The sequence below is a fragment of the Myotis yumanensis genome, unplaced genomic scaffold, assembly GCF_028538775.1.
Source record: "Myotis yumanensis isolate MYYU_CA2020_CCGP unplaced genomic scaffold, mMyoYum1.0.hap1 SCAF_12, whole genome shotgun sequence".
In the NCBI taxonomy this organism is placed as follows: Eukaryota; Metazoa; Chordata; class Mammalia; order Chiroptera; family Vespertilionidae; genus Myotis; species Myotis yumanensis.
The window spans coordinates 37,752,644-37,774,758 of record NW_027223763.1 but is presented as its reverse complement, the minus strand read 5'-3'; the positions used below and the strand labels follow the sequence as shown (position 1 = coordinate 37,774,758).

At 35.1% G+C, this 22,115-nt stretch overlaps 1 protein-coding gene across 3 annotated transcripts in view; it reads left to right on the top strand.

Moving 5' to 3' along the window:
• Positions 1-22,115, top strand: part of VPS13A (vacuolar protein sorting 13 homolog A) — a 187,140-nt gene that overhangs the window by 63,310 nt on the left and 101,715 nt on the right. For all 3 annotated transcript variants that reach the window (XM_070431462.1, XM_070431464.1, XM_070431465.1), the window contains exons 22-31: positions 2,276-2,393; positions 4,858-4,996; positions 10,824-10,905; positions 13,492-13,646; positions 13,946-14,102; positions 18,552-18,631; positions 20,366-20,425; positions 20,636-20,789; positions 21,505-21,618; positions 21,697-21,800. In XM_070431462.1, the coding sequence (XP_070287563.1) occupies positions 2,276-2,393; positions 4,858-4,996; positions 10,824-10,905; positions 13,492-13,646; positions 13,946-14,102; positions 18,552-18,631; positions 20,366-20,425; positions 20,636-20,789; positions 21,505-21,618; positions 21,697-21,800 (1,163 nt within the window). The remainder of the gene's footprint in view (positions 1-2,275; positions 2,394-4,857; positions 4,997-10,823; positions 10,906-13,491; positions 13,647-13,945; positions 14,103-18,551; positions 18,632-20,365; positions 20,426-20,635; positions 20,790-21,504; positions 21,619-21,696; positions 21,801-22,115) is intronic.

The window sequence follows — 22,115 nt, the reverse complement described above, 5'->3', positions numbered from 1 at the left end:
CAATAGAGAACCTGAAGTAATGGTTATTAAAAATGTTAGTTTATATAGGACTGGGACATTTTTGTTTTATTTGTCTGACTATATTTGCTTTAGGGTAATGAAATTGGTTTTTGGTTTTTTTTTTTATTTATATATATATATATATATATACACATATATTATTGATTTTTTACAGAGAGGAAGGGAGAAGGAGAGGGATAGAGAGTTAGAAACATCAATGAGAGAGAAACATCGATTCAGCTGCCTCCTGCACACTCCCCACTGGGGATGTGCCCGAAACCAAGGTACATGCCCTTGACCGGAATCGAACCTGGGACCCTTCAGTCCGCAGGCTGACCTCTGTCCACTGAGCCAAACCGGTCAGGGCTGGTTTTTGTTTTTATCATATTCCAGTTGGTGTCAAAGGAGTATAGTGGGTGGCACATGTAAATTATTTATAGACAATTCATAAATTTTTTTCAGTAAATAAATTACTAAATTTTGGTATGTTTGGTACATGTTGGTCACTAGTTTTTGAAGCTCATTAGCTTATACTTATATTTAAGATATTGAGATGCTTGTGAAAAAAATTAAAATATATCATTATTGTCTGAAAAGTATTGGAATTCCTTAGAATGTTTTTGAGAAAAGTATTGGAATTCCTTGGAATGTTTTTGAGAAGCATTAACTATTCTTTAAAAAGTATTTTTTGAGCAAAGGTTTTTGACATTAGGTTACTTTCTGTAATTGTCATATATTCTTTTGATAAATACTGAAATACAGACTCTGAATATCATATTTTTTACCTGTAAATTAAGAAGTGAAGAAATATGTCTTTTATCTCAATATATTTAGAATTCAAAAATAGTCATAAGATCCATTTTATTACCTATCTCCAAGAATCTAATCTTTTGTTCGCTTGGTTTTTCTTGACTGAGGATTTTATCTGACTTACGGAATTATTAGGTTCAAATGAGATCATGTATGTAATGTATTTCACTGCATATCTTTTTGCTGTTTTTTTCAATATATGTACCTATGAGTATATGGAATATGCTTGTGTGTTGCTTATGAGTGGGAAGATTTTGAATGCGTTTTTAACATGACATGTAGTATTATATCCTGTTTTTTCTTTCACTTACCTATAATATTTTGGGCACTTGAATCCATGACTTTTAAAAAATATGTATATTTTTATTGATTTCAGAGAGAAAGTGAGAGGGAGAGAGAGATAGAAACATCCATGATGAGAGAGAATCACTGATCAACTGCCTCCTGCATGCCCCACACTGGGGATTGAGCCCACAACCTGGGCATGTGTTCTGACCGGGAATCGAACCGTGATCTCCTGGTTCACAGGACAACGCTTAACCACTGATCCATGCCAGCCGGGGCGGAATCCATGATTTTTATCTAATGTTCTAAGGCTACGCTGTCAGTTACTTAGCATTGCCTTATTGAAAATTTAGGCTTTTAACACTGCATGCAGTGAATGTTGCCAGACCTGGATGTAAATTTCAGCTTTTGTTACTCCCTAGCCTTTTGGCCATAAGCAAGTTATAAATTCCTCTGTGTCTCAGTTTTCTAAAATGAGATGGTTATACATCATTGTGAGAATTAAGTGAAAGTTTAAACATTGCCTAGAATGGTACAAGTTATAAATCTGAATAAATGGCAGCTTTTGTGAGTTAATACTGAAAAACTGCGATCTTCCCTACTTTAGTCATTATTGCCTTAGAGCAGTGGTTCTCAACCTGTGGTTTGCAACCCCTTTGGCGGTCGAACAACCCTTTCATGGGGGTCGCCTAAGACCATCCTGCATATCAGATATTTACATTATGATTCATAATAGTAGCAACATTACAGTTATGAAGTAGCAACGAAAATAATTTTATGATTGGGTCACAACATGAGGAACTGTATTTAAAGGGCCAGAAGGTTGAGAACCACTGCCTTAGAGCCATGTTGGGTTATTTGGTAAGGTATCTGGCTGGTTACAGTGATTACCAGTGAATGCGCAGTAGATTTGATTAAAACTATGTTGTTGTTTCTTATAAGCATTTTTCCTATTAAAACACAGTCTTGTGAAGCAGCAAAAGTAAAATGTGAAAGGGAAAAGAATTTACCTGCCAATTGTGTGTGTGTACCTGGGCATGTGGTATTAAAGATTATCCTGATGTGGGTGGGAAGGTTTCCCCATATCACGCAGTGTGTGACTATGAAGTATTAAAAATAATTTTAGGTTTAGTGTCTTTCAAATTACACATGTGTTAAATATACTGTTTTCTCTAATTAGGTGATAATTGGAAAGAAGCACGAAAACTCAATGTGTCTACACAGCATGTTTTGGTACCTTTGCACTTCAATGTGGAATTCTCTAAGGCCATGGTTTTCATGGATATAAGGATGCCTAAGTATGTATTGTTTGTTTCATGTGGTAATAGATTTTCTCAGTAATTCTGAAGCTAAGGCAATACCATATTTCATTGATTCTCAGTCCTCAGGCTGTTGCTCTACCAACTGAGCCAAAACAGCTAAGACCAATATGTTGCCTTTTCTGATTAGCATCTTTCACTTAGTAACATGCATTTAAAGTTCTTCCATGTCTTCTCATGACTTCATAGCTCATTTCTTTTTAGTTCTGAATAATATTCCATTGTCTGATGTACCACAGTTTATCCAGTCACCTACTGACAGACATCTTGGTTGCTTCCAGGTTTTGACTATGCAGTTGGAATATAAAGTTTATGTGGATAAGCTTCATTCATATGAAATTATGAGTAAAGATGTTATAAACATTTGTGTGCTGGTTTTTGTGGTTACATTAAGTTTCAACTCCTTTGGGTATATACCGAGGAGCTCAGTAGCTGGCTCTATGGTTAAATAATGTTTACTTCTGTGAGAAGCCACCAAACTTCTTCCAAAGTGGCTGCACCTTTTTGCATTTCCAACAGCAACGAATGAGAGTTCCTGCTGTTCCACACCATTGCCATTATTTGGTATTGTCAATATTCCAGATTTTGGTCATTCTAATAAGTGCGTGTGGTATCTCATTGTCTCTTGTAGAGCAGAAGTTTTAATTTTAATGAGGTCCAGTTTATCAATTTTTATTTTTTCATGAATTGTGCCTTTGTATAAAAAGATGTCATGGCCATGTCTGAAGTCAACTAGGTTTTCTTGGATTTATCTTTTGGAGTTCTGTCGTTTTTGTTTTACATTTAGGTCTGTAATCCATTTTGAGTTTTGTGAAGGGTTTAGGTCTGTTATCTAGATTCATTTTTCTTGCATGTAGGAGTCTAGTTATTCCACCACCGTTTGTTGAAGTGAATGTCTTTGCTCCATTGTATTGCGTTTGGAGCCTGGTCCAAGATCATTTGACTGTTTTTTTTGGAGGTCTATTCCAGGGCCCTCTATTCTGGCTGAGTGATCTATTTGTTTACTCTTTCACTAGTATCAGTGTCTTATTTACTGTAGCTTTATAATGAGTCTTGAAGTCAGGGAGTGTCAGTCTACCAACCTTGTTCTTCTCCTCCAATATTATGTTGGCTATTCTGTTCTTTTGCATCTTCATACAAATTTTAGAATTATTTTGTTAATATTCATTAAATAAGTTACTGGGATTTTGTTCATGATTGCATTGAATCTACAGTTCAATTTGGGAAGAACTGACATTTTGACAATATTGAGTCTTCCTACTTATGAAATGGAGTGTCTGTATTTATGTAGTTCTCTGATTTCATTCTTCAGAGTTCTACAGTTTTTCTCTGTAGATCTTGTATATATCTTGTTAGATTTATATCTGAGTATTTCTGTTAGGGGCACTTATATAAATAATATTGTGTTTTTAATTTCAAATTCCACTTTTTTGTTGTTGGTTTATAGGAAAGGGATTGACTATTGTATGTTAAGTTTGTATCTTGCAACCTTACAATAATGGCTATTAGTTCCATGACTATTAGTTTTTTGTTTTGTTTTATTTAATTTTTCTTTTGTTTTATTATTTGGGTTTTCTACATAGGCCATGTTTCATCATTGAACAAACAGTTTTATGTTTTCTTTTCCAATCTATATGGCTTTTATTTCCTTTTCTTGCTTTATTGCATTGGCTATGTCTTTCAGTACCATCTTGAAAAGGAGTGATGAGGGAGATATCTTTGCTTTATACCTAATCTTAGTTGGAAAACATTGAGTTTCTTCACTACTAAGTATAATGTTAACTGATGATTTTTCCAGTTGAGGGAATTCTCCTTTAGTCTAGTTGACTGAGAATTCTTTTTTTTTTTTTTTTTATGAATGTATGTTGGATTTTGTCACATGGATCTATTTATATGATCATGTAATTTTTCCTTTTCAGTCAGGTCCGATTTTTAAAATTGGTTTTAGATGTATAATCTCTTAGACAAGTTATTTGAACTTGCTATAAAGCCTCAGTTTCCTGATAGGAACTATATACATATGGGAACTTTATAAGAAATAGGGAACAGAAATAAGTTGACTCCCTCTTGGGTTGTGAGACTATTTAGCATAATGCATATCAAGTGCTTTCCTTAATGCCTATCATGTAATTAACAATTGATAAATAGTCATTGTTAACTGTCCTTGGTAAATAATAAAGAGATAATAAACATAATAACATTAAAAAATAAGCTTCTGAAAAAAATGAGATTATTTTATCTAATGAGACTGGTCAATAGGTCAAATGTAAATTTTAGTGGAGATTATGGGATAGTTTGTCCATGGACTGTGGATAATTTTTAGTGGTAAAATCACATTTGATTATTTTTGGATAATTTAAGGGAAACAGTCTCATCCTTTTAATCAATTCACTTAAATCAGAATGAAAATTGCTTTATAGTGATTCCTCTCTTTTTGAAATAGATTCAAGATTTTTGGAAAGTTACCACTGATTTCTTTGCGAATCTCAGATAAAAAACTGCAAGGAATTTTGGAATTGATTGAAAGCATTCCAAAACCCACACCTGCAACTGAAGTACATGCCCCTGTCAAGCCATTTCAGGTAATGTTATTTACAAAATTAACAAAAGCAAAAATTAAAAAGAATTCACAAATAGTATTTTAAGAACCCCAGAAATTTAGGGTAAAAACAACTCAATTCATTATGAATAGACCTTTAAAAATTACTACATTTTAAAAGAGCAAATGAAGTAAAAAATGCATATCATAAAGAAAAGTGATGTCTACCTATCTTCACTTTTCCAGCCTCTAATTTTTCTCCTCAGTTATAACACTATTAACCATTGCATCTCTAGTTTTCTTAAAATGTTTATGGCATATGCTAGTACACACACATACAAACATATGCACCTGTGTGTATGTGCACATACAAGTATATATATTGTGTTCTTAAAATTTACGTAAGTGGGAGTATACTTACTGTTCTGAATCTGTATTCTTTAATCATAATTATCTATGTTACACACCTTAAAGATATTTTCATGTTAGCACAGATCTACCTTATTCTTTTTTATGGTGATATACAGGATGGGGCAAAAGTAGATTTACAGTTGTGAGCACAGAGTTTATTTTGGTATTTTCCATATGAACCTACTTTTCCCCAGCCTGTAGTATTGAATTATGTGAGTATACTATCCTTTAACTAACATAATCCGTTTTGATGGGCATTCGTATTGTTATGAGTGTTCATAGTTATAAAAAAATGGTTTTGAACTTCCTTATTCATATATTTGGGTATATTTTTAATTATTATATAAATTCCTAGAAGTAGAATTGTTGAGTAAAAAACTATAAATTTTATAATTTAATGAACTTTGCCAAATTTCGTTTCTAATTTGAGTACTAATTTATAGTCCCACCAATAGTAAATAGTAAATATTTATCCATTCTCATTAATCTTGACTATTAACAAATGTTAAATTCTATTAAATGAAAAAATGTTGTGGTTTTGATTCGAATTTCTTTATAAATAATATGGAACTTATTTTCATAAGTGTATTGGGTATATGCATTTTTAATTTTGAAAACAGCTGTTTATGTCTTTTGTTGAGTTTGTTTGCTAGCTAAGGAAATTAGCACTTTTAAAAAAAATGTGTTATTTTTAAAAATCTGATACATTTATTTTTGCCATGCCAAATTTTTTATATTTTATGTAGTCAAAGTTACTAGATTTTTCCTTAATGATTTCTGGGTTTTATATTATATGCTTTACCTCTCCTTACAAATGAATTTCAAAAAGAAAATATCTATTCCCCTTTTTCTCTTTTTAACATTCTGATATTTTTAGGTTTAACATTTTACTTTTAAAATAATTTCAAACTTATAGAAATCTTGTAAAAATAGTGTAAAGAAGTTTTTTTCTCAAACCATTTGAGAGTAAGTTACTGACATGTTGTACCGTTACACTAAACACTTGAGTGTGTTGCTATATTTTTTCATAGTCTGTTGCTGAGCTTATTTATTTTTTAAGAGCAGAGGTTTTAAATTTGATGAAACTTAATTTTTTTTTTTAATGGATGAAGCTTTTTATCTCATCTGAAACCTTTGCCTAACATGTGGTCAAAAAGTCCTTTAATTGTCATTCTATTACTTTTTGTCCTTCATTGTTTCTGACAAGAAATCTGTTAATTTAACGATACCTAGTATAATGAGACTGGCTTCTTCTCTCTTTGAGTGTCATTTAACTGATTATGTTTTGGTATGGGTCTATTTGAGTGTATGTTACTTTGATTTTAGTAAACTTGTATTTTTTTAGATTCATGTATTTTATCACATTTGGCTGTTATTTTTTGACTATTATTTTTGAAGACTTTTCTTCTGTCCCATTTCTGTTCTGCTGGGATTTTCATATTGCATATATTTACTCCATGGTGTCCCACAGGTCTCATAGGCTTTGTTCACTTTTCTTTATTCCTTCTTGTCAATTTTGATTGACCTATCTTAATTTTCTGATTCTTTCTTCTGCTAGCTCAAATATCTTATTGAAATTCTCGAATGCATTTTTTTAGTTATTGTACTTTTCACATCTAGAATTTTTGTTTCATTTCTTTTTATAATTCCTATCTTCTTATTGATATTTTCTACTTATTGTGACCTCACTATTTTATTTTTCTTTAGTTCTTCACAGTTCTTTCTATCTGAGAGTATTTAAGACAGTTTAAAATTTTTGCAGTTAAGTCCAATACCTGTAATTTCTCTTACACTGTTTTCTGCCTTTTTTTTTTTTTTTTTTTTTTTTACTGTGCATGGGTCATACTTTCTTATTTCTTTGCATGCATTATTCTATTGTAACCTGACAGAGGAATTATGAGAAAAGAAAACTATAGACTAATGTGTTCATTAACACAGATGTAAAAATCATTAACAAATAGTACAACCAAATATTTTGATATGTAAAAAGTATATCATACTATAACCAAACACATTTATTCTAAGAAAGCAAATATGGTTCACCAGTCTCTGTTATTAACCACATTCATAGAGTAAAGGAGAAAAAATATCTGATCATCTCAGTAGAAGAAGAAAAAGTATTGACAGAATCCAACAATCATTCATGCTAAAGACTGTTAACAAACTGAGGGGGAAAAGTAGCATCCACTACTTGGTAAAGAACATCTTGGATAAAAACCTATACCTGATATCATTCTTAATTTGAAAAACACTAAATGCTTTCCATATCATCTTTTCATAAGATCAAGAATAGTGCAAGAATATCTTTTCTCACCACTTCTATTTAGACCAGCCGTGGGCAAACTACAGCCCGCGGGCCGGATCCAGCCCGTTTGAAATGAATAAAACTAAAAAAAAAAAAAAAAAAAAAGACCGTACCCTTTTATGTAATGATGTTTAGTTTGAATTTATATTAGTTCACACAAACACTCCATCCATGCTTTTGTTCCGGCCCTCCGGTCCAGTTTAAGAACCCATTGTGGCCCTCAAGTCAAAAAGTTTGCCCACCCCTGATTTAGACTTATATACTGAAGGTTTTAGCCTCTGCAGTAGTCAAGAAGAATAAAGACAGGATGGAAACAGAAAATAAAAGCTATTTTTATTTGCAGATTATATGATCTTTTATGCACAAAGTTCTAAGGAATGTGGAAAAATACTGCTAGAAAAGTAAGCAGGTTTCAGCATACATTATCAATGTAAATAGTTGTTTCTAAAAATGAAAATAAGAAAAAATTCCACTTATAATAGCATTAAAAGAAGTTAAAATACATAGGAAAAAATTAACAAACTACAAATCTTATATACTTACAACTATAAGACATTTCTGAAAAAAAAAAATTAAATAATACCTAAATAGATGGAATGATACACATAATCAAGCAAGGTTGGAAGATTGACTTGATTAATATGACAGTTTTCACCAAACTTCATAGGTTTCTTATAATGAAAATACCAAAAGACTTTTCTTCTGGAAACTACCAAGCATCTATAAAGTACATGTGGTAATGCAAAAGATGCATATTAGCCAAAACAATTTTGAATAAAAATAATGTTGGAGAATATCTAATACTTGATGTTAAGGTTTATTTTATAGCTACGTTATTCAAGAAAGTGCTGTAGTGGCATAAGAGTCTGTCTATCTGTATGAAAGCCTAGGTGACCATTAGGACAGAATGACCGGAACGACCGGCCACTGTGATGCGTACTTACCACCAGGAGGCAGACTCTCAACGCAGGAGCTGCCCCCCAGCCCACAGGCCCCAATAGCTGATGGGGCCTGGCGGTTAACCTCCTGGTCTCTACCCTGGCCAGCAGGCCCTAATCACCTGATCGAGGCCAGCCAGCCAATCTCCCAGTCCCTCCCCTCGGCTGGCAGGTCCTGATCACCCTATCAGGGCCGGGCCCCAGGCTGGGATGGGGAACCGGGAGTGGGTGGCGGCAGATGCGGGTGGCGAGGGAAGGAGGAGGGGGGAGGCGGGGAACCGCGCAGTGGTGGTGTGTGGGCAGTGAGGGAAGGAGGAGGCGGGGAGGCAGGGAACTTGAATGGCCCTAAATGCCAGTCAGGCCTAGGGACCCCAACCATGCAGGAATTTTGTGCACTGGGCCTCTAGTAGACATATAAGTAAATAAGGTAAAATAGAGTCCAGAAATAAATTTACAGAGCAATATATGGTTAATATATATTTGTTTTCTTACAAAGTCAAGTCCAGTTAAATAGGGGGAAGAATAGTCCTTACAACAAATGGTTCTGAAATAACTATTTTGTGTGTGTGTGTGTGGGGGGGGGGGGGGGGGGGGTGAGAGGGGGGAGGGCCAACATTTACCCTTAAATGGTAAATGAAATTTAACTTAAAATAGAACATAGACCTAAATGTAAATGGCGAAGGGTATAAAGTTTCTTTAACAAAAAAATGTAAGAGAAAAATCTTTGAGTCCTTGTGGTAAGTAAAGATATCTTGGGTTTTAAAAAATGCAAATATGGAAGAAGAAAAAAATTACAGTTCATAAAATTAAAATTTTCTGATTTTTGAAAGAAACTTAAAAATGAAAAAGGCAAACTGATCAATTGGGAAAAAATGTTTGTAACACATAACTTAAAAGACTTATTCAACATGTATAAGGAAGCCAACAGCCAAATAAGAAATGAGCAGACAGACACATGACTAGGTGTGCCTTTGTTACTCATCAGGAAAATGCAAAATAAAACAATTCTTTTATGACTTTAGTTGTCAAAAATTTTATTGCGTTAAAAATTAAAATTAGGGCATCATAGTCATTACCTTTTGGAAGTATGTGTAATGATTCTGGAGAGCATGAGGGAGCTTCTGAGTTGCTGGTAATGTTCTGGATCTGGATTTTGGGTGCATGAGTGTGTTTACTTCTTGAAAATTTATTGAATTTTATACTTAGAGTTACTTACTCCTATGTAGTAGTTTACATTTTAATAAAAATTTTTTCCCAAAATGAAAAGGATTCAGAGAAGGACAAACACAAATAACCCATGAACCTATATTATGATGTGTAACTATTGTGAAATTGTCATTAAAACTAGGATGAAATTGGCAGTGACATTGGCAGTATTTAAAATGTTTGAAAATGTTAAGCATTTGTGAGGTTATGGAGCCATATAAATTTTAATCTGCTGCTGATGGTAGTGTAATCTGGACAAAGAATTAGTGGTGTATTCATCAATGGGATATAGTATAGCAATAAGAATGAGGAATTCAATATAGATAAAATTAGAGATTATTTTGTAGAGTAATGCATAGGAAAATATGTGCAATATTTTCTTCTTCTGCAGTATAGAAAGATGCAGAGGTAATATTTAGAAAATCATTCATAGGTTAAAAAACACATAAGCTAAATAAAAGCAAGATCATGATCAGTGGTAGGGAATGTGATCAAGGAGGAGCACATCAAGTGCTCCTAGGTGAGGTATGGTATTGTTTTGTTTCTTGGCCTGGGTAGGAAGATTCAGGAGTGTCTTTTATTATGATTTTTAAGCTGTATTACATGTTTTTGTATGCTATATTTCAGAGAACAGTAAAGATATTTACTGAAATACCTTTTAAAAGTTACAACTGCAACTCCTCAACTAGTGAGGCTTTAAATATTGAGATTTTTGTTTGTTTCTCATGGATGTCATGAAGGTGGCTTCCTTATTTTGTAAGATGTTAAGTTTAGATATATCTAAGATCTCTTTCTACTCAAAGCCTCTGAACAAAAAAAATTAAAATAGTTCTGCAGTTTATATTTAGTTCTGATATTGTAAAAACACTTCTTTAAATATACATTTTATAATTTAATTGTCTAATTCAGACTGGATTTCTCAGTTTCTTTTTGCGGGAGCATCACAATTGTCTTAGAACTCTGAATAAAAAATCTTTGTGCTAATAAACAATGAATTCCTTTTCTTTCAGATGCAAAGGTCCACTTCTTTGGGAGCACCACAGATTTCACAGAAAGTGATTCCTCTCTTGGAATTTGCAGGTGTTGAATATGGTAAAATGAAAACCGCTTTAGGAAATTTTCCTTATTATAAATATCTTTACGGGAATAATTTTTATTTTGAAACCATATAAAAATTTCAAGGAATAGCAGGCATTTGTATGTTTTCCAGAAATTTTACTAAAATTTCTTTAAAACAGTATAATTTGGATGTTCCTTAAAGTTACTCTTCCAGTGGGAATTTTGGTACATAAAAGTTGACCTCAATTGCAAGGACCACTGGTAATTAAATTATCTTAATTCTGCTGTGAGCTAAGAGATCCCATGAAACTTTGTAGATGTCTAATTCATAATGTGTTACTTAATTATGTGGAGAATTTTGTTATTGTAAGTTTTTAGATGTTGTATTTTCCTTTTTTATTAAAGGAATAAAATCAAGTCTTAATATATACTTACACATGAAAAGTGCTAAATATTTTGACATAAAAAAACTGCTTTTTCTTGGCTACATTGGAAATAAAAATAAATGTATTTTTCAGTTTTTAAGACTTTTGAAATTGCTAAGTGTTAAATAACAGAAATTGCTATATTGATTCTCAGGTTTCTAGAGCATGTTTTCCTTTGTGTGTGGTGACAAGGAGGGAAGGGTAGGGAGGGGAGAGGATGTTTGTGAGATTATCTACTCTAAATTCAGTCGTAGGTTATTAGGGATATACTTTAGCTGGTTTTAGCTTCCTTTAAACTTTCTTTTAATGGTTTTACTAGTTTTTGAGTTCTTTTTCAATAACAAATTCTAAAAATTTATAATCATATATATATGTATGTGTGTGTGTGTGTGTGTGTGTGTTATATCCTATATAATAAAAGAGAAACAATACTCTGGTTTCTCTTCAGATCGTATAAATCTTTCGCCTTTTAAAAGAGAAACATGCAAATTAACCATCCCTCTGCTACACTCAAGCCATACCCAAAAGCCATGCCCACCAGCCAATCAGGAGGGAGTATGCAAATTAACCCAACTAAGATGGCGGTGGCCACAGACCTGGAGCAAGCAGGAGGCTTGGGTTGCCCCCTGGCAATGGAGGAAGCCAAGCTTCCTGCCTGCCCTGGCTGGACCTGGGTTCCGCTCAAGGCTACAAAGTTTCAATTATAGAAGATAAATAAATCCCAGAAAAGAAAAAAAAAAAAAAGGAGAGGCTGGGAGCTTGGGTTGCTGGGGGGCTTGGCCAGCCTGAAAACAGCCATCAGCCTCTCACCCAGGCTGGCCACACCCCATGGGGTGAGGGTCCCTGCTGGGGGGCTTGGCCAGCCTGGGTGTGGCCAGCCTCACTCAGACTGGCCAGGCACCCCAGCGGGACCCCCACTCTGATCCGGAACACCCTTCAGGGCAAACCAGCTGGCCCCCACCCATGCACCAGGCCTCTATCCTATATAATAAAAGGATCATATGCAAATTGACCCTGACAGCAGAACAACTGGGAATGACTGGTTACTATGACACACACTGACCCCACCAGGGGGCAGACGCTCAATGCAGGAGTTGCCCCCTGGTGGTCAGTGTGCTCCCACAGGGGGAGCTCTGCTCAGCCACAAGCTAGGCTGAAGGCTCCCAGCACAGCGGTGGTTGCAGGAGCCTCTTCCGCCTCAATAGCACTAAGGATGTCTAACTGCAGTTTAGGCCTGCTCCCCGCTGGCAAGGGGACATCCCCTGAGGGCTCCCGGGTTGCCAGAGGGATGTCTGACTGCCAGCTTAGGCCTGATCCCCTGGGGAGTGGGACTAAGCCAGCAGGTGGACATCCCCCGAGGGCTCCCAGACTACGAGAGGGCACAGGCCGGGTTGAGGTACCCCTACCCCCCTCAGTGCACAAATTTTTATAATATAATAAAACCCTAATATGCAAATCGACTGAATGGCAGTACGACCAGTCGCTATGATGTGCACTGACCACCAGAGGGCAGACGCTCAACACAGAAGCTGCTACCTGGTGGTCAGTGTGCTCCCACAGGAGGAGCACTGCTCAGCCAGAAGCCTTGAGCCTGGCTCACGGCTGACCAGCACAGTGGCGGTGGCGGAAGCTTCTCCCGCCTCCTAAGCAGAGCTAAGGACCCCTTGGGGGATGTCCACCTGCCGGCTTGTGTACTGGGCCTCTAGTGTGTGTGTGTGTGTGTGTGTGTGTGTGTGTGTGTGTGTGTATGACGTAGTATTCCATCTCAGTTTATTCATTCAAACTTCCAAACCTACCTTCTGCTTTTAATATTGCAGAGTTTGTAACTAAGTCCTTTTTTGATCTCCAGGTAGAATGAGTATGTTAGTGTGTTCCTCTGCATATTCATAATGTGGTAATTATTCACATTGTCATTTGCTATAAAATTTAACCAGTTTTAGATAGACCAATGATTTTAAAAGGTGATGTTCATTAAGGTAAACATTGCATTTTATAATTTTCAATACTTTCTTGTCATCAAGAGTGTTATTTGTTCAGATATAATCTCTGTATTTTTAAGATTTCTTTTTTATCTTTATATTAATAAAAAAAAGACCCTAGTGTGTTAGTGTTCATATTTACTTTAGAAAAATTATAAATGCGTTATTAAGTAAAGCATTGGTTATTGACTTAAACAATGTTCTCTGATATTTAGAGTCAGAGGAGGAATTTTATGATGCACCATGTAGTCCCGTGGAAGAATATTTTCAGTCAACAGGTAGCATTAAAAGTTATCAACAAAGTAAGATTCCAGAGCTGGATTGTTCAAAAAATATAATTCAGTATAAAATAAGATTTGAAGTGCCAGAGGTATGTACCATTGTAAAATTAATATTTGTTTCTTATTTCTATTCACAACTTATTTATATAGTGTTATTACTAATAGGTACTGTTGCTTTCATTCTTTTAAGCTGAATCCAGATGTTATTCTGTTGTCCTTCTTTCCTTTTTTGTGTGTGTATATTGTATGTTTGTGTGCTTATAAAATCTTTCCTAAATTTTAAATACATGTTTATGTCATATGTATACCTCATAAATCCATATGTAACCATCATCTACATAAGCAGTTGTTTGATTTAAATAATGATCGTTTCTTTTTTCTTCTCCAGGTATCGATTCAATTTTATCACCTTGTTGAAGATTGTGAACTACCTGTGGTAGAAATTGTTGTCTTAGGATTGGGCACGGAAGTAGAACTTCGAACATTTGATTTGAAAGCCAATGCCTTTTTGAAAGAATTCTGCTTAAAATGCCCAGAATACTTGGGTAAGAATCTCTGTTTTAAAATAAGTAATTTTACTATTTGACTACCTACTGTGGAGTTTTTAATACTCTAGGCATTAAATAAGTATATTTGCTAAAAATATACTCAAAAAAATATTATATTATGAATTAATATATATCTACTTATATAAAAACCCTGGTTGTAACATCACGACCTGAGGAGCGACCAACTGGAAGGAGGTCAGTCCTGCAGGGGTTGTTTTGGAAACGGCTGTACCCTCCCCCGAGCTGTTTCGGTAAGGGTGAGGTTTGAGGCAGGAACCCGCCCTCGGAGCTTGGAGGCATATCTTTATAAAGCACGGCCAAGAGTGAGCCTGAATGGGGGCGGCTGAAAGGCTTAGAAAAGACAGACAAGAGAATGAAAGCTGGGTCTCGGTGGGACGTGCTTCTCTGAGAGACAGTGACCACACCCACAGCCATATCTTTATTTTATAGTAGATGCCACGAGGCAAAGTAAGGGCATGACCAAGATGTTTACAACATTCTCCTGGGTTTCAATCCTACTCAACTACATGCACCTGAACTCTATCAAGCCTACATCACTCAGGCACGTGGGGCCATGTGTTTGGACTATAAGTTCAAGCTTACAACTATAGCTGTTGGCTATAATTGTGCTGGGAGGGCCCTGCCCTCTAAGCTGGGTCTTGCATGTGGCAATGAGAGTACTGTGCTCTTTCATCAGCCCAAGGTTTGAACCTGTCCAAAACACTGTAGCGTAATAAAGTTTTAATACGTTACATTAGAGGTTGTGGTGGTACTGTTTTACCCACAGCATCTACAGGAATTGCTGCAAATTTACTTCTCGGTGGAAGAACCTTTCATTCCCAATATAAATGATCAATTCCATTAAATGAAACTTCAATTTCTAGACTCGATACAAACAGTGAAGTTGCTAAAACTATTAAAAAGGCCCAACTTCTCATTATTGATGAATGCATCATGGCATCCAGTCATGCTATAAATGCCATAGACAGATTACTAAGAGAAATTATGAATTTGAATGTTGTATTTGGTGGGAAAGTTCTTCTTGGAGGGGATTTTCGACAATGTCTCAGTATTGTACCACATGCTATGGGATCGGCCATAGTACAAACGAGTTTAAAGTACTGTAATGTTTGGGGATGTTTCAGATAGTTGTCTCTTACAACAAATATGAGATCAGAGGACTCTGCTTATAGTGAATAGTTAGTAAAACTTGGAGATGGCAAAGTTGATAGCAGTTTTCATTTAGGAATGGTTATTATTGAAATCCCCTGTGAAATGATTTGTAATGGATCTATTATTGAAGCTACCTTTGGAAATAGTATATCTATAGATAATATTAAAAATATATCTAAACATGCAATTCATTGTCCAAAAAAATGAGCACGTTCAAAAATTAAATGAAGACATTTTGGATATACTCAATGGAAATTTTCACACATATTTGAGTGATGATTCCATTGATTCAACAGATGATGCTGAAAAGGAAAATTTTGCCATCGAATTTCTAAATAGTATTACTCCTTTGGGAATGCTGTGTCATAAGTTAAAATTGAAAGTGGTGCAATCATCATGCTATTGAGAAATCTCAATAGTAAATGGGGTCTTTGTAATGGTACCAGATTTATTATCAAAAGATTACGACCTAACATTATCGAAGCTGAAGTATTAACAGGATCTGCAGGGGAGAGGTTGTTCTGATTCCAAGAATTGATTTGTCCCCATCTCACACTGGCCTCCCATTTAAATTAATTCGACGGCAGTTTCCCGTGATGTTGGCATTTGCGATGATTATTAATAAATCACAAGGACAAACTCTAGACAGAGTAGGAATATTCCTACCTGAACCCGTTTTCGCACATGGTCAGTTATATGTTGCTTTCTCTTGAGTTTGAAGAGCATGTGACGTTACAGTTAAAGTTCTAATTACTTCATCACAAGGGAAATTCGTCAAGCACTCTGAAAGTGTTTTCACTCTTAATGTGGTGTACAAGGAGGTACAGAATAAGTTGAATCACTTTATCAGTCATTGTTTGCATCACTGTTGTTTTTATATCATGTTTTTGTTGTTTTCATATCATATTTTTGTCATTTTTATATCATGCCTCTGTTGCTGTTATATCCTTTTGTTACTGTTTATTAATAAATTTATATATTATTTTCATATACATTTTACTAATTTCCTTTCATCTCTCACTTCTATTATAGAGAAAGGGCAAATAGCAATATTAAAATATTTCTGCTAAGTAAATACCTTTTGATGTGCATGAATTTCATGCACCACGCTACTAGTAAATATATAATCTTCTATCTTACACTTGGGAATCTAGGTAGACCAGATAGAAAAAGAAGATAATTTTTTATTATTATGGTCAATAAAATAGTCATGGTTAAATTTTATTTATTTATTTATTTAAAATATATTTTTTATTGACCTTTTACAGAGAGGAAGGGAGAGGGCTAGAGAGTCAGAAACATCGATGAGAGAGAAACATCGATCAGCTGCCTCCTGCACACCCCCTACTGGAGATGTGCCCACATCCAAGGTACATGCCCTTGACTGGAATCATACCTTGGACCCTTCAGTCCGCAGGCCAATGCTCTATCCACCGAGCCAAACCAGTTAGGGCAGTCATGGTTAAATTTTAAATCTATTTAACTTAAGCCTTCAACACTGAATTTGTTTCCTATCCTATATAATAAAACACTAATATGCAAATCGACTGAACAGCAGAATGACCGGTCACTATGATGTGCACTGACCACCAGGGGGCAGACACTCAATGTAGGAACTCATCCCTAGTGGTCAGTGCGCTTCTGCAGGGGGAGCGCCACTCAACCAGAAGCCGGACTCATGGTGAGCACAATGGTGGTGACAGGAGCCTCTCCCGCCTCCACAGCTGTGCTAAGGAGCAGCAAGCCTGGCTTCTGGCTGAGCGGCACTCCATGTGGGAGCGCTGCTCAGCCAGAAGCCGGGCTCACGGCTGGCAAGTGCAGTGGTGGTGGTGGGAGCCTCTCTCACCTCTGCTGCAGGCGGGCAGTAAGGAGCGAGGAGTCCCAGACTGCGAGAGTCCTGGACTGTGAGAGGGAGTCTGAGTGCCGGCTTAGGCCTGATCCCTGTGCACTGGGCGTCTAGTTGATACTATAACATATTACCACAAACTCAGTGTCTTAAAACAATACAAATTTATTATCTTAAATATCTTTATATCAGAAGCCCCACATAAGTCTCAACAAGCTTAAATCAAGGTGTCAAAAGTAATTCCTTTTTTGGAGCCTCTAGCGCAAGGGTAGGGAACCCTTTATCTGCAAAGGGCCATTTGGATATTTATAACATCACTAGAGGCCCAGTGCATGAAATTTGTGCCTGGTAGGGTCCCTAGTGGCTGGTGGGAGCTGGCCGGGGTACTCCCTTTCTTCCCCTGGCTGCCCTGCCCCCTGTACTCCCTTTCTTCCCCTGGCTGCCCCAAACCATGACCTCCTGTTCATAGGTTGCCGTTCAACCACTGAGCAACACCAGTCGGGCTATTTTCTGTTTCTTGATGATTTAGATTTGGAAGATTGTATATTTCTGGGAATGTATCCATTTCTTCTAGGTGTACACTTTGGTGGTGTATAATTTTTCATGAATACGAAGTCTCATGATCCTTTGTATTTATGAGCTATCTCTTATAATGTCTCTTTTATTTTATTTATTTGAGTTCTCTCTTTTCTTCTTGGTGAATCTAGCTAAAGGTTTGCCAATTTAATCTATTTAAATTTGGAGGATTCTGTGGAATATGTTGCATTTTTTCCTCAAGAGTAGTATGATTGTTTTAATCCTTCCTTCCAGAATCTAGATGTTAATTTCTTACAGCATAAGTAATTTGGTGATGATAATTTTATGGGGTTTATATATAATACTCTTTTCTAGCAGGTTCCCATTTAATAGATTTTGAATAGAAGCAATAATACAACTAGTAATATCTGATTATATGGTATAGGGTTTATTTTAATCTATATTAATATACAGGAAAACTTAGTTTTTCATAACACCCTAGTTGATTTCTTCTCAACAATTAGGTTTTCCGGGAGTCTGATAAATTTTTTTTGAAGCTATTTCAGTAGCTTAGGACCAGAATTCTCTTCATATCTTTTTCATTGTTCATATTAGCCATTATGCTTTTTTAATTGATTGCTACTTTTTTTTTTAAGCCTTACTTTCTAACTAGGTTTGGCAGGATAGAGTTTTTAGCATTTTGCATAAGAGAAGGGAAAGAAATTGTGAGGAGAATTACATTTTTAAAGTTTAAAATAAAGGACAATAGACCTGACCTGGGTAAGATAGAATCCAAAGCTCTGAACTGATATAGGAAATTCTTCTTTTCCAATTTTATGTTTAATAGCATTGCTTGCATTTATTCTCACTTAGTTTTACTATGAAAGAATAATTTTAAAAATTATTTTTAGATGTAAACGAAAAGCCAGTTTATTTGATTACAACACTAGATAACACAATGGAGGATCTGTTAACACTGGAGTATGTGAAGGTAAGCAGTACCATTTATATCTGCTTGCTGTGGTAAATGTGCAGCTGAAATGTTAAATCAAATTTTGTAAGTTTAGTGATACTCAGTTTAATCATGATTCTATTGGAATCTCTATAATGCTTAAAACTTTGAGTTTTTGTTTTGTGCTCTATTAAATAGAACACTTCATATAGCAAATGAGAAGTCTTCGTCTAAGTAGAAATAACCTGCAGTTTTTTCCCCCATCAGGGTATCAAAAAGAAAGAAACTCTTTTTATTTTTTATTTTTTATTTTTTTCGCTTAAAGTATTACAAAGGGTATTACATAAGTGTCCTTTTTTCCCCCCCGCCCTTGACAAACCCCTACCCTCCCTTACCCCCCAGTGTCTTATGTCCATTAGTTATGCTTATATGCATGCATACAAGTCCTTCGGTTGATCTCTTACTCCCCTCCCTCCTGCCCCCCAACTCTCTCTGGCCTTCCCACTGCAGTTTGACAATCAGTTTGAGGCAGCTCTGCCTCTGTATCTATTATTGTTCAAAAGTTTGTAATGGTCTTTATTATCCATGAATGAGTGAGATCATGTGGTATTTTTCCTTCATTGACTGGCTTGTTTCACTTAGCATAATGCTCTCCAGTTCCATTCATGATGTTGCAAATGGTAGGAGTTCCTTCTTTTTTACAGCAGCATAGTATTCCATCGTGTAGATGTACCACGGTTTTCTAATCCATTCATCTACTGATGGGCACTTAGGCTGTTTCCAGATCTTAGCTATGGTGAATTGTGCTGCTATGAACATCTGGGTGCATATATCCTTTCTGATTGGTGTTTCTGGTTTCTTGGGATATATTCCTAGAAGTGGGATCATAGGGTCAAATGGGAGTTCCATTTCCAATTTTTTGAGGAACCTCCATACTGCCTTCCATAGTGGCTGCACCAGTCTGCATTCCCACCAGCAGTGCACAAGTGTTCCTTTTTCTCCACATCCTCTCCAGCACTTGTCGTTTGTTGATTTGTTGATGATGGCCATTCTGACAGGTGTGAGATGGTACCTCATTGTTGTTTTGATTTGCATCTCTCGGATGATTAGTGACTTTGAGCATGTTTTCATATGTCTCTTGGCAAGAAAGAAACTCTTTAATCTTTATCCTATTTATTGTGATATATGATGTGAGATGAAGCTTTCACTTCATCTCACATCATATATTTCCTACAATCTGTCTGAAATTACCTAATTATCCTGGTGTCAGTGACTCCTGGTGTCATCTCTTTTCTATTGACTTATGATATCCACTTTATCATGTGTGTTTTTATATATACTGTGGTATACTTATGATTTAGTCCATGATTTCATTGACCTATTTTTATGTAAGTGCCACATTATTTTAATAATTACTTCATAGTAAGATAATGCTGAAAGAGTAATTAACACAGAATATTTAGATATTTAGTGGACAATTCTGTCACAAATTTTGTTTTCACATACAGGAAGAATTAGGAAGGACCTTACATAGTTGTTGATGACAATGATTGTTCTCCATACTTGATAATATTTAATTTTTTACTCTTGATAACTTAATACTTGCCATTTGCCAAATTTCTTTTGCTCTGTGGAAGCAGTAGTTCATTTAGGTAATTATACATATAAATAGCTGGAAGTTTTTTATACGTGTCTATTAGGACCATTATGTAACTGTATTTACATAAGTTTTTTAAAGATTTCTAACAGATTTCTTTTATTCTCTTCGGGTAGGCTGAAAAGAATGTACCCAACTTGAGAAGTTCCTTTAATAATGTTGAACAACTGATTAAGGTATAAGTGAATAATAATTTTTTAATTAGGTACAGTATTTCTAAGTGAATAATATATTATGAAATTTATTTTATAGCTAAAACTCTAAGATCCTTGAGGATAAAAATGGAATATTATAAATTGTATCCTTTGTACCACAAAGCCTAGTGCCTTATAACAGAGCAGTCAAATAAATATTGACATAGTACTAAAATTAACTTTGTTCTTTAGGTGAATTTTTCCTCTTTGGATATTCATTTGCATACGGAAGCACTTCTGAATACAATAAACTATTTTAATAATTTCATTCCACAATTGGAGGAAAAGTCAGCCTCGGTGCATGTTGCGGAGACAGAAGACAAAGGAGAGGTCATTAAAAAAATAGGTATGTTTTTTTAAAATTCTTCTTTTTTTTTTTTTTTTTTTTTTTAACCAAGTAGATTAATAAATTTATCTTTGGCTCTGTTAACTTACAATATTGTCTTCAGAATTTTATTGCCTAACTTAAAAATCTAGAAAGATTCATTATATACCAGGCTAATTTTAGAAAATAATAGTAAAGGAAAATGATTACTGCTGAAGAAAATGTGGTTTTTATTTATTCTATCATTCTTTAAGTTGAAGATTATACTATAGAAGTATTTGGTTTATATTTAAATTCATGCATTTTATATCATTACTTTAAATTAATAAAATAGAGCTAATAATTTTTGAGTAATATCAGTGTATATTTTTAAATTAGAGTACTTTTTAAGCTGGGAAAAGTTGCAAGTTTAATAATGACAGGTATCACCTAGTAATTATTAACTCTCAAAAGATTTATTATTTTGTAGCCAGCAATCCTAGTTTCAAATGTTAGCCTCATCTAGCATCCTTTTTGTGTGTTGTGTCTGTTTGCTTTTGTTTGGCTTTTTGTTTTCATTAGATTTGGTTGTTTTTTTAGAATTCCTAATTTATAAGGGAATTTCTTGCTTGTTTTCAATTGAATTGCAAATCAGGTTTTTCTCTAGCATTACTTTTATTTGTTGTGATATTTTACTTACGTGTAGCGAGGTAGCTATAAGTTTTTCCTTATGTTTTACAATATGACTTTATTGCAGCTTCAAGACGATACAGGCATGAAGATATTACCTTGCAGATCTTAGCAGAATTATCATGTTTACAGATCTTTATTCAAGATCAGAAACATAACATTGCTGAAATTAAGATTGAAGGTAATAAAATTTCAGAAAAATAAATCCAAAACTATTACATGAAAGAAAAGACATTTAACCATTCTTTTATTTTCGTAGGGCTTGATTCTGAGATAATTATGAGGCCTTCAGTAACTGAAGTAAATGCAAAGCTAAGAAATATAATTGTTTTGGATTCTGATATAACAGCTGTATATAAAAAGGTATGAATTTATTTCTTTTAATTAACAGTACATTTTTGAATTAATTTTCTTTAATTAGTCATGGGTATAAATTAGTTGTCTTATTTTAGCTGTGTGGCTTATTATATCTTTGGTTTAGGATTTAGGCATAATTGGGTTCTTATCTCTACTCCTAATCCTGAATTCTGTTTCTTTATATGTAAAACTAGAGGCCTGGTGCACGAAAGCCTGTACCCTCTCACAGTCCTGGAGCCCCGAGATCTATGGTTCAAAAGAGGTGGGCCCCACTCAGTTGGGACTCTGGGATGGATTGCCCCCCGCAGGGGGAGGCCCCAC